This window comes from Toxotes jaculatrix, chromosome 5, assembly GCF_017976425.1.
Source record: "Toxotes jaculatrix isolate fToxJac2 chromosome 5, fToxJac2.pri, whole genome shotgun sequence".
NCBI lineage: Eukaryota > Metazoa > Chordata > Actinopteri > Toxotidae > Toxotes > Toxotes jaculatrix.
This window is the reverse complement of record NC_054398.1, coordinates 20,436,325-20,449,375: the sequence shown is the minus strand read 5'-3', so window position 1 is coordinate 20,449,375 and position 13,051 is coordinate 20,436,325. Positions and strand designations below refer to the sequence as shown.

The window sequence follows — 13,051 nt, the reverse complement described above, 5'->3', positions numbered from 1 at the left end:
GGAAAAACACCATTCATTCCCACAGAGGGCCAGCTGCAGCCACAAAAGGATATTGTACTTTTCCTTTGTCCTGTGGCAAAAGAGAAAACTACAACAGCCTCGCTGCGGGGTGAGGGAACGGTTTGAGGGGCAAGGGGGTGGGGTGGGTGCTGCAAATAGAGTTTGGGCATAGATCAAAAGACTTAAGTTTCACTGCATCATCAGGGCTGGAGCACTTCTCCAACTCCCCTTAGACTCCCTCCCTCTCAGCCTCCATCACCATTCCCTCACTGTGCTGCATCCACGCTATCGCAGCCCGGAGCCCGTCTTCTGAGGGGCATCCTGGCAGAGTGTGAACACTGCTCTTACATGTCGGTCTTGAACAGAGATGTGAACGCTAATGGTTTTTGGCAGGGCCCGGGTCCTTGGTGGACATACTGCTGGAGCAGAAAGAAAACAAGCGGGAAAGAGGGAGGGACAGGAAGGGGGGGGGGGGCTCTGAGTGCCGAAAAAGACCAGGTGTCTTAGCAGGGTCAGGTTCACTAGCTTTACAACAGCACCATCTGTCTTTGTGATGAGAGCTTTGCAACACTGAATAACTGATGTCAGTGCACAACACACATCCAAAGCAAATAATTATGGATGGGTTTTAGTGTTGTGTCAGCCAGTGTAATTGTTTAATAAGCTGTTATTGTTGCTACTTTTTATATCTGGACAACTGATGCAGCTAATATGAATGGAGACTGTGTGACTTGCACATGTTAGATGGATACAAATTATATGTTACGTCTCTCAAAACGTTTGAGCAACTCATTATTTCTGTCTCTGTATTATCCAGATGTCATCAAGTGATACACTCCAGACAAAAATGCAGTGACAGACTAAAAAGGGCCCCCTTTTCTCCACATTTCAAGCCTGAAATGAGAGGCAGTAAAAAGGAATCCTCTTTGTGACAGATGCACTCAGTGCGACTGCAAATGTAACTTTTCCCTGAGCAAGCAACATTCATCGTCTCAGCGGACCTGCCCCTCTGTTCAGCTGTTCGCTTGCTTTTTCTCGGCCAACCAGAGAGAACGGACAAGATGGATGCCGGTGTCACCGCACTGGCCAGAGTGACAGATGGGCTGATTATACAGACTCATCCCTCCGGCCATAGAAAAACACAACACCTTGCCTGCTAGCTAATAGCCTTCATCTGCCTGTACCTTATGGATAGTTGATGCTTGTTGTTAATATGGGAAAGCAGCATTGTATAGACAGATCCCATTACAGCCCTGGCCTCCCTCTTGACACCTTGTACCTGAATAGACACCTGCCACACTGTTTTTATTTTTTTTTACAGCCCCAACAAACAAAATGGTAAATCACCTCCCAGCGACCTCGTGTCTGGCTGGCTGGCTTCAAGGGCATGTTTTCCTTCCTCTAGACGGACATATTGCAAATGCATAAACGGATTCCTGTCATCGGCTTGATGTGTGGGTGTCAAGCTCTGCTGTGCACAGTGGTTTCTCTGGAGGTGAGTCGGAGCAACAGGGGCAAAAACCAAGGCACAAACGGAGAGAGACATGGCAAAAGCATCTTGGTTTTCAGCCTGAAAAGCGTCAAAAAATAATTCAAGATCACGGGAGAAAAGTGCAGGTGCTGAAGGTGATCTTTCAGGATTAACCACCCTCCCCTTGCCTGCTTCTACCTGTGATTTAAAGTCTGGGCTGATTAATCAGGCTGGTATCGGGTCTCTGTTCAGGCGAGACGTTTAGATCAATCACGCCAGCCAAAGGGGAGCATACAGTGTCTAACAAATGGGAAGCAGAGAATGAGGGAAAAGGGGCAGAGACAGAGAGGGATTAAATGGCTTACTCCATGCTCCCAGCCATCAGCAGGAAAAGGTTGTAGATATGTGAGAAGATGAAGAGGAAGAGGATGGTGCTGAAGAACATGGTCATCCAGGAGCCATGATCCTCACGGAACATTTTCAGGCGCAGGTATCGACCTAAAGGGAGCATGACAAGGACACTGCTGTCAGTGGCGGTTCAAACAGCATGTCAACCTGCTAACATGTATGCCCACGAAAATGAAGATGAAAGTAAATAAATTAGTCACATAGATCAATATTGTCCTACTCTGTCAGACATGTGCCCTTTGGTCAATGAAATTAAGATTAAAGACCACTTTGAGGTGTCACTTCCACAACCCTGAAGTAATTGTCTTTTCCTGAACAATTCCAACAGTCACTATGTCATCATCAATCCGAACAGAAAATATTCTACACACACATCATTTCATGCATCTGGTGGGCATGCTGTCAGCAGATTGATGCTTGCTTGTGTTTCATGAAGCGAGTTCTGCATGATTAAAGAAATTATTCAAACATTTGTGACCTGTGGTGTTTTTTTTTATACACTTCTGGCTTGGAATCAAATTATGGAGAAATATCTCTCTGGCAGAGCATGAGATTGATTCGGATACGCAGCCTTCTGCACAGAATACATAATCACACGAGCTTGTCCTCTGGTGGCAGCACTCAGCAGAGCTCATGAAGAAAACAAGGTTGAACGTATCACTGTTAGCTTGTTATTGTACCTTTAAAAGATAGAATGGCAGACCAATTTTTTTTGGCTGCTCCTAATGACATATAGAAAACATATTTTTATCTTTAAATAAAAGGCTCACATTTTATTTCTGGTGCGAGTGGGATGAAAAAGGATGACATAAGTACAGTATAAAATACAGGGAGATCTGAAAAATAGCACGTGTGATGCAATTAGGTATGCATAACGCAACTGCACAACAGCTGTCAGAGTCCTTGATCTACCTCCAACACTGCTTGTGTAACAAAAGCAATCTACTTTGCACATATTTTTGTGTGTCTGTTACTACCAGCATCATTCAGACCTGGGTCAAAGAAGATTTGAAATAAAAATGCAAATGAATGGAGTGCTTCAGAGATTTAGAACTACACTTTCATAAAGTTGGTGCACCAATAACAGATAAAAAAAAAATAAAATTAGAAAAATAGTGTCAAAATTTTACCAACCAAGACTAAAATACCCTGATTTTTAGCTCTAGTCCAGTAAAATATAAAAACAATGCACAAGATAGAAACAAACTGGTAGAACGCTAACCTCCCTCCAAACTTTGGCATTATATCTGCAATGAGCAATCACACAAGCATAGCTTCTAGTTAAGTAGATTTTGAAAATCACACCAACATCCAATGTGGTTTGTAAGACAACATTCTAACAGCTTGCACAGCCAGTAGTGGTCACCTGGCAGTAAACACTAGTGGACTGGACAGACTAGCACTCGTCTTGAAGGTCGCAGCAGTCCGTCAAGAGTCTCCCATTTGACCCTCCCTGCCTGGGAGTTGCTCATGTCTTTTGTAAGAAAGGATTTTTTGGTTTTCCCCTTTTTGTTGTCTCCAGGCACCAAGCTGAGATAACGCTGATGACATCATCATTTTCTCATGTTGTGTCCAGAATCACGTCCTTGTTCACTCATTCACTTCTCCCTGTCCAACCGACACTAAATAGTTTACTCAGTAATGAGGATTTAACTGAAATTCTGGACACTTTCTAATAATTGTAGTTCTTCTTCATCACCAACGCCTGCAGGGACGCACTACGTGAATTCTCCCATTTTTAAGGTCTGTGATAAATTTAAACATTAATTTTTTTAATGTATTTCCCTATTGCACTACATAGCAATGGGGAGTGACACAGCATCAGACTTGACAAAACTCCCTACAACCATTTTTACTTGATGAGGTCCTCATGCAGTGAACACCAACCATCAACCACTTCAAGGTTTCTCAGTTGACTGTTAATTAAGAGATCCTCTCTGAGTAAGCTTGGCTATCCAACCTTATTTCTACTACTTTACATATCGCCCACACAGACATTTTGAGGCTCTCCCTCTGCTTTGTCTTCGAGAGCTGTGATCCGGTGCCAAAAGCGGCCATCTTCCCAGGAACAACTCCTTGTTTTTCTCTCCTCCAGCTCAGTCAGCTTCCCTTTGAGTTACAGCTCCTCAGAGAGCTCATTGTGTTTGTGTGCACAGTCAGAAAGATAGCAAAGCAGAATGCTCCATTTATTTTCCTATTACAGCCTGGCTGTTTTACTCTCCAATAGTTTTACATGCTGTTCAATCTCAGCTTGCTCACTTTTAGTTTCTGCTGCTGCTGCACACATAAAAACAAAGATGTTCAGATTCCAAAAGAGTTTAAGATCTTTGTTGAGTTAAAGTGCAATTATAATAAATGCACCTCCTGTTGTAGGTTCACATATATCATACAGAAAAAGCATATTAACAACAGATCTGCAGTATTAGTTTAACTTATAATTACTTATTCTGAGCTTTATAGAAAAGAATAAAAACTTGAAATTTCCCTTGGTAACAGTATTCAACCTCAAAAATTTTAGGAGGTTGAAGCATAAGCAAAGTGGCCTAGTGTGAGGCCACACCATACGTCTTGCTCTGTGGTATTTCAGGGCTCATCACAGATGCATAATTGAATTGACTTGCATGGGTGAACTTAATTGCCTCCAGTGCCAATGAGCCCTGGCTTAGATGTAGGTGCACAGTGTGTATCGGCAGATCTGACTTTTAAAGCAGCATGCCGCGCCAGCAAGCACGGCCGGCCTTTCCCAGCCTATATGGGCAGGATTTAACTAGGGGGTGATTCAAGACTATTCAGCCAAGCCGTTTGAGTCACTGCACCTCCCGACAGTAGAGGACCCCGATAAGGAGTGATTCATGAGCGCTGCCTGCTGGCAGCTCGCATGGACAAGGCATGGACAAGGCAGCCGCAAACACCTGCAGAAAAAAACAAAAAACACAAAAAGGGAACAAAGGGAGACACTTGATATATCTGTCTCACTCTCACTCACCCACACAGCAAACACACCCAGTCACATGATGGACTAAGCTAGCGTATTAGGAGAATGCAATTACATTTTGAATACTAATTTACAGCATTCATTCCTCCAGTGCTATTTATAAGGTTCTGTCTGTGAGGAGATCATTTCCAAATCCCCTCAAGTTGCCTTCAAATCAAACTCAAACATGCAGCTGTGTCTCCATCTAGTGGTGAGACATGCACAGACAACAGAGGACTGAACGGCACATGGCACAGATACAAAACATGAAGATAACCACCGCGGTGCCTTACCACTCAACACAACACACCAGTTTTTGCGTCGCAGTTCTGTTTTTAAGTTCAAATTCACAGTAAGTTTTTCATATTGATGCCTAGACCTGATCTGGTCTCAGGCAATCAAAGGATTCAAACTGCTGACATTATGGCTGCCAGTCTGTTTCTATCTGATAATGAGATCATATGCAATAATTCTGGGAAGTGCTCAGGTAATAAAATGACCAGATTTATAGTAGTAATCCACTTAGAGGACATTCAGAAAGCCATGGAGCCAGACACACAAGCATCAGTTAAACACATGCGCTGGCGCACGTAGACAAGCAAACATTTGTCTCAGATGTTTTAACAGTAGTTTTCTTTGTTTACTGTATCTCTCTCCCACACACACACACACACACACGCACACGCGTATGTCTCACAGGTAAGGCAGTGCACCGACAGCCCCTGACAGATGAGAAGCACACAGCTGGTGGAGCAGGAGTGAAGGCGACCTGAGATGTGATCACCGTCTTCATTCATCATGATACCGCTATTCAACAGGTCTGACACGACTAAAGGAGGTGAGTACAATCCGAACCTGAAATACTTTGTTTTTAACATTTTTCAAAAAGTTACAAGATTCTACATAAAACTTATTAAACTCTCAAATAATTCATGAAACAATTATGAATAAACTCTTATATGATTAATTTATTTTAATACCCTGACATGAATGTTGAATGAATTCAGTAATTACTATCTGCATTATATATTATCCTCATACTTTCTAAAATTATTTATTACATTGCAGCTGTGTGATTAAAAATTCCTCAGTCTATTAATACGTAAATCACACATATTATCCATCAGCACAAATAAGTATATACATTTTTTTTCTCCATTTCAGTGGGTATTGACAGGCAGAGACATGATCCAGTTTGAAACATGCTCAAAGTAAATTGTTAAGATTCGCTCACCTGAACAAAATTAATTCATTATCTCTGATTAAGTGCAAACAGAGGCTGACATGGTAGAGGCAATAGATCAACAGTCCCTCAGGTTTCATTGTTTGCAGCAGACAGTCAAGCATCCACTTCCTGGACACGCCAGTGACGCTCAGAGACTATGGAGTATACAATAAATACAGTGAGCCCTGAGAGAGAGAGAGAGAGTGGGTGAACACATCTTCCTTAAAGTACTCTCTGAGAGCAGGGCTCACGGGCAGTGTCAATAAAACAAACCATGACCAACATTATTCTGGAAGTTATTAAAATATTGAAAAAATGAAACCTACTAAAAATAAGTATGCGACGTGGTAAAGAATCCAGAATATTATAAGAACATTACGATTTAAACACCTTGCTGATACAGTGTTTAGGATGTCTAATATTTTGTTTTACAATTTTACAAAATGAGTTTTTACCTAAAAGATAAGTAAGGCCATGATTTAAGTATGTCAGGTCACTCACAAATATGAATTTCAGCCTTTATATGGACTGAGAACTGGGTCATGAAACAATCATTTCTTTATGCTTGTTTTAATCTGCTGCATGAGGATGATGCATAAAGTGCCAAGAGATCTGTAATTTTCATCATAGGTACACTTCAACTGTGAGAGACAGAATGTGGAAAAAAATCCAGGAAATCACATTGTAGGATTTTTAAAGAATTTATTTATAAATTCCTGCGTAAAATAAGTATTTGGTCACCTACAAACAAGCAAGATTTCTGGCTCTCACAAACCTGTAACTTCTTCTTTAAGAAGCTCTTCTGTCCTCCACCTGTATTAATGGCACCTGTTTGAACTCGTTATCTGTATAAAAGATACCTGACCACAGTCTCAAACAGTCAGACTCCAAACTCCACCATGGCCAAGACCAAAGAGCTGTCGAAGGACACCAGGAACAAAATTGTAGACCTGCACAAGGCTGGGAAGAGTGAATATACAATAGGCAAGCAGCTTGGAGTGAATAAATCAACTGTGGGAGCAATTATTAGAAAATGGAAGACATACAAGGTCATTGATAATCTCCCTCGATCTGGGACTCCACGCAAGATCTCATCCCGTGGGGTCAAACTGATCATGAGAACGGTGAGCAAGAATCCCAGAACTACACGGGGGGACCTGGTGAATGACCTGCAGAGAGCTGGGACCAAAGCAACAAAGGTTACCATCATTAACACACTACGCCGACAGGGAATCAAATCCTGCAGTGCCAGACGTGTCCCCCTGCTTAAGCCAGCACATGTCCAGGCCCGTCTAAAGTTTGCCCGTGACCATATGGATGATCCAGAAGAGGACTGGGAGAATGTCATGTGGTCAGATGAGACCAAAATAGAAATTTTTGGTAAAAACTCAACTTGTGTTGAGGAAGAAGAATGCTGAGTTGCATCCCAAGAACACCATACCCACTGTGAGGCATGGGGGTGGAAACATCATGCTTTGGGGCTGTTTTTCTGCAAAGGGGACAGGATGACTGATCCGTGTTAAGGAAAGAATGAATGGGGCCATGTATCGTGAGATTTTGAGCAAAAACCTCCTTCCATCAGCGAGAGCATTGAAGATGAGACGTGGCTGGGTCTTCCAGCATGACAATGATCCCAAACACACCACCCGGGCAACGAAGGAGTGGCTCCGTAAGAAGCATTTCAAGGTCCTAGCCAGTCTCCAGACCTCAACCCAATAGAAAATCTGTGGAGGGAGTTGAAAGCATGTGTTGCCCAGCGATGGCCCCAAAACATCACTGCTCTAGAGGAGATCTGCATGGAAGAACGGGCCAAAATACCAGCTACAGTGTGTGCAAACCTGGTGAAGACCTACAGGAAATGTTTGACCTCTGTCATTGTCAACAAAGTCTTGAGTTGAACTTTTGTTATTGACCAAATACTTATTTTACGCAGGAATTTATAAATAAATTCTTTAAAAATCCTACAATGTGATTTCCTGGATTTTTTTTCCCCATTCTGTCTCTCACAGTTGAAGTGTACCTATGATGAAAATTACAGACCTCTGTCATCATTTTAAGCGGGAGAACTTGCACAATCGGTGGCTGACTAAACACTTTTTTGCCCCACTGTATATGTGTCAATTTGATATAATTACCAGTGACTGACAACTTACCCAGACAGTTCTTTATTGTTTTATAGCTTTTAAACCAACCCTATAAGAGAGTTTCAGCATCATAAAGAAATGCTGGAAACTATTTGACTCACACTTTAAAGGGGCACTCCACCAATTTTTTTTTCTGTTCAAGTCAATTTATAAGTCACAGATAGTACTACTCAGCCTGTGAAAACAGTTGTATAATGTCTTTTGTGAAAGACAGAAAGAAAATTAGTCAAATTAGTCAATAAAATCCGAGAAAATTAGTCACTACCTAGCTCCATTACTGGAAGTGAAAATTTCTGTGAGGTGGGCCCATACTAGGACCTAGAAGTCAAGATATCTCAGTCTCTGCTGCCTTGTTTTTAGCCATGATAGCGGCATGGCTCCAGGGACTGCAATACTGGTTTGTTCGATTGCTTTACTTTTGTCCTGACTGAAATATCATAACTATTGGATTGCTTGATGTTAAACTTGGTACAGATATCCGTGGTCCCCAGAACCCTGAAGACTTTTCATCTAGCATCCCCTTGAAGTTGGCACAGTTGTAGTTCTGAGTTTCAAAATTTCAATGTGTCCAATACTTTGGTTTATGACCAAAAGTATTGACATTCCCGTCAGCCTCAGAGGTACTTTGTGTTCACAGCTAACAAGCTACTGTCAGCATGTTAACACACAAAACTAAGATGATGACAATGGTAAAAACAATTACCCGTATCTGAATGTTAGCACTGTCAATAAGAGCATGTTATGGTGAATAGTAAATTCTGGAGAACTGTTATTTTTCACAACATGCAAAACTGACTTCTTCTTGTTCTTTTAAATCCCAGAGGTGCTTCTGGAGTTTCTCAACCATTCCACAGTGTTCTGCAGCCAGTTTGAGAACGGCCAGTGGTATTGTTATATTCTGCTGGTACTCTTCACTTTTGCCCTTCCCGTGGGGATCTTGGGAAACATAGCAGCTCTGTTCAACTACATCTGCTTCAGAAAAACCTCGAGCACCAGCAATCTTTTCCTGTTGAACCTGGCACTGTGCGACTCAGCCTGGATCCTCACCCTCCCTTTCACCCTCTACTTCACCTTCCAGAGGCCGTACCTTGAAGACATACAGATCTTCTGCCAGTTCAAGAAGATCTCCTTCAACATCAACATATACGGCAGCATCCTCTTCCTGACTCTGATCAGTTTTGATCGCTACATTGGGACGGTGCACCCTATCAGCTCTCTCCGGTGGTGGGATGTGGGTAAAGCCAAGCTGTGCTCAGTCTGCACATGGGTTGTGCTCATCTTGAGCTCCATTCCCGACCTGTTTGTAACTTTCGCAATTCAGCGGCCAGAAAACGTGACTGTGTGCATGGACCACATCCAGGGTCCTTTTATCTACGTCAAGACAATCACCATTATCAGAACAATACTAGGATTCCTGCTACCATTCAGCTTCATGGTGGCTTTTTACATCATGACAGTTCGTGTTTTGAGGCGTCTCCCAAGGGGTAGAAGGAACAGAGGAGCCCCGCGGGCAGGAGGGAAGCCTCTGCGGCTGATCACTGCCGCCATACTCGTCTTTGTGATCTCTTTTGTACCTTACCACCTCATGATCATCGCTCTGGTGATCATGAGGATTCACAACCAGGTCACACCATCTAACACCAATGTCCTATATGCCTCCTATGAGTTCTTTGAGGCCATATGCAGTGTAAGCAGCTGTCTGGACCCGGTGCTGTATATTGTGGCCAGTGAGCAGTTCCAGAGGAAGCTGCTGGCTTTGAAAAGAGACCAATACAGGAGGCTGTGCTGCAGAGCCAGCAGGAGGGTTGGGGTAATTGGGTGACTGAGTGGATCCAATGCACGACTTTTTTTTGGCTACTTACATTAAATTGCCTTGGCTGAATCACTGTTACACACGAGCCAGTAACAGATGTTAATGGTACAATTATCTTGGCCCAAAGTACGTCATATATAAACTGCACTATTGTGGAACTGGAATGAAAAATGAAACTACAGTGGCTGATAAATAATACATCAGCCACAGTAAAATAATAAAATCAGTGCACGGATCACTTTTGATAGGAATGGTCAAAACTCAAAAAAAAAAATTGTGAAAAATACCCACTATAATTTTCCATATTCCAAGGTAACTTATTTAAATTGCTTGTTTTGTCTGGCCTACAGTCCAAAACAGAATTTATTTTACAAAGATGTAAATCAGGGGCATTAAATTCTCACATTTAAGAAGCTGTCACCTGTGAATGTCATTTTGGCTTGATGAGTGACGATTAATGCATTATCAAAATATTTACACATGAATTTTCTGTTTATAAATTAATCAACTGATCATTTCAGCTCTAAACACAAGTATAATTTGTCTTTGAAAACATGTTGCTAAATGTACTGATTTGCTCCATCACATACAAACAGGTGACAAATTAAAGGGAAAACCTGAATAAATGGGTGCAGGAAGTTTATGGATGGATTAACATACCTTTGTGGATCTAATTTTTTGAACGAAGAAATACAAAGGCCCAACACTGTCCTAACTCACTTTATGTTGATATTTCCTTTCATTTGAAAACCATCTGTATACCATATTTGCAGTTTAGGCCTGACTTCAGATTACCTCTGCACCTGTATCATAACAAAAAAAGGCACAGGTCAATGAATACATCATCCTATTATTTTTATGTAATGTTTGTGGGATTTACTTCCGTCATATTCTTATCAAAACAAACCGGTAAAAACACCCACCATCAACCTCCTGTTCAAATATTTTGACTGAGGTGCAGTGAACTGGACACCATACATGGAAAATGTGATCAGAATTAACAATGACTGAGGAAAACATCAGGCCTTGAAAAAACAAAACATGACCCATGTTTGGCCACACAGTAAGTGATACCATCATATCCATATTGATTCTTCAGCTGTAGATAGCTCAGTCTTCTGATTCCTATCACTGGTCTTTATATTCAACTCATCAGTTTCCACACATTATGTGCAAATTGTGAGAGCAGCCCCATTCTTTTTGTGCGTACTTTCATCTATTTTAGTTTTCGGCATGCACCTCTACTGTATCCTGTTTTTATTTCCAGCATCATAACAACCATCCTGCCCTCCTTAGGGAGCCTAATGAACAGTCTCCCCCCAAAACAAATCCAGAGTGTAGAGAGTCTGAGCTATAGCACTGCCTGGATCTTAGCATGTACACACTAGCATCCCCATTCATCACACATTTAGTGGGCCACAGCATCACCAGGGGGGTTTAGGAACAGCCACGACTACGGCCACTAGTGTCCCAGGAGCTGTACTCCTCTGTAACTAAGTGTCTGGATAATAAATCAGAGGTGGGAAGTGACAACTGAACTCCCTCCACAGGGACACTGCAGCAAGCAGAGCCACGACACACAGAGCTGGCTACTGGGCCATTGTACCACTTTATCTATTCCAGTAAGCAGCCTGTAAGATCATTCCATTTTGTTATTTATGGTTTGGCTCTGGACCAAAGGAGTCATACATTCCAGGTAAATAAGCAATTTCCTTTTGGCTGGTTTCCTTTGTTTGCTAGCTCTCGTCATTATTGCTCTGTCTTTGTCTTCCTGTCTGCTGTGCAAATACCCTTGTGTTTTATGCTTTACTGCAACAACATGGACATGTAGTTCACTCCACATGTAAAGCACATTAATAATGTCTGTGGCAATGAAAAATGATCAAATGTCAGTGGTTTTCAGTTTGCACTTTTTCCTGAATACACAAGGCAAGACCCAAACTGCAATTATTTTGGCCACTTGGGGGCAACACAATAAGATACACGCACAACACTAACATCATTTTATAAACTTTAATATGGTTGATATGGCTTATAAATTATATTCACTCTCCTTTACACTTAATTTTGTTCTTCACCAAATTCTGATGAAATTATCTGTGTTTTTAGCAGCTAATTGCTCCACTATTTGCACAAGCTAGTAGCTCACTTTGTGCCTGCTGTTTGATGCTGAGCAGGTAGCATGCATTGGGTTTACCAGTTTCTTTTTTTTTCACAGAAAATAGATGCCTGCTGCTGCAAACAAGGTTGATGAGAGTGGTGAGACCCTTGTTGGCTGTTAAACAAAAACAATGAGCTGAAAGTTGCTAAAAAGCTCCGCAGAATTAATTCTTTACTTTATTCACATAATGCTGCTGTTGGAGCAAACAGTGTTAGACAACAAGTACAAACATTATATGGAGTGTTTAAGCTGCTTTTATTCCCAGACAACAATATAACCTCACATAAATGCAAACTGCTCTAAAATGAATCAAAGACGTCGACTTCCAAGAGCAGCTTCAAACTGTAAGACAGAGGTGCTATAAATTCAGGCTGCAGGGGCACAGCAGTGTACTGACACCAGAGCAATCATACATTATTTACAGAGGAGGGCGGCAGCCTCTGAGGCCAGCTAATAGAGACAGGCCTGAATTGAAGGAGAGAGTGTGTAACACACAGCTCCACAGGCCACCATAAGTTTGCTGTAGGCTGAATAGTTATGAAGCTGATGATTATGATTTCTGAATGACACTGTTGAGATGCCAGAACAGAGTCAGACTTAGATGGAGAATGAAAAAATATACCTCAGTCTAGTGAAGAAACGATTGATTGGTCAGTCAAAGGACATTTATGGAGTAAAAATGCAGGTTGTAGCTTAGCAAATGTGAAGGTCTGCTGCTATTCTGGAAACTGTGATGGGTATTTTTCAGGATTTTTCAGGTATTTTTTTACTAAAACTATCAATTAATAAACAGCAACAAAAATATCAACAGATTTATCAGTAACAACAATAATCACCAGCTCTCCTTATATTAAA

At 41.7% G+C, this 13,051-nt stretch overlaps 2 protein-coding genes across 5 annotated transcripts in view; one reads left to right on the top strand and one right to left on the bottom strand.

Moving 5' to 3' along the window:
* Positions 1-13,051, bottom strand: part of tmem117 (transmembrane protein 117) — a 40,942-nt gene that overhangs the window by 19,374 nt on the left and 8,517 nt on the right. For all 4 annotated transcript variants that reach the window (XM_041039363.1, XM_041039365.1, XM_041039366.1 and 1 more), the window contains exon 3: positions 1,837-1,969. In XM_041039363.1, the coding sequence (XP_040895297.1) occupies positions 1,837-1,969 (133 nt within the window). The remainder of the gene's footprint in view (positions 1-1,836; positions 1,970-13,051) is intronic.
* On the top strand, positions 5,587-10,044 carry LOC121182703 (P2Y purinoceptor 1-like). The gene is made up of 2 exons (XM_041039368.1): positions 5,587-5,691; positions 9,044-10,044. Exons 1-2 carry the CDS (start codon positions 5,652-5,654, stop codon positions 10,042-10,044), a joined length of 1,041 nt encoding a protein of 346 aa, XP_040895302.1. The 5' UTR covers positions 5,587-5,651.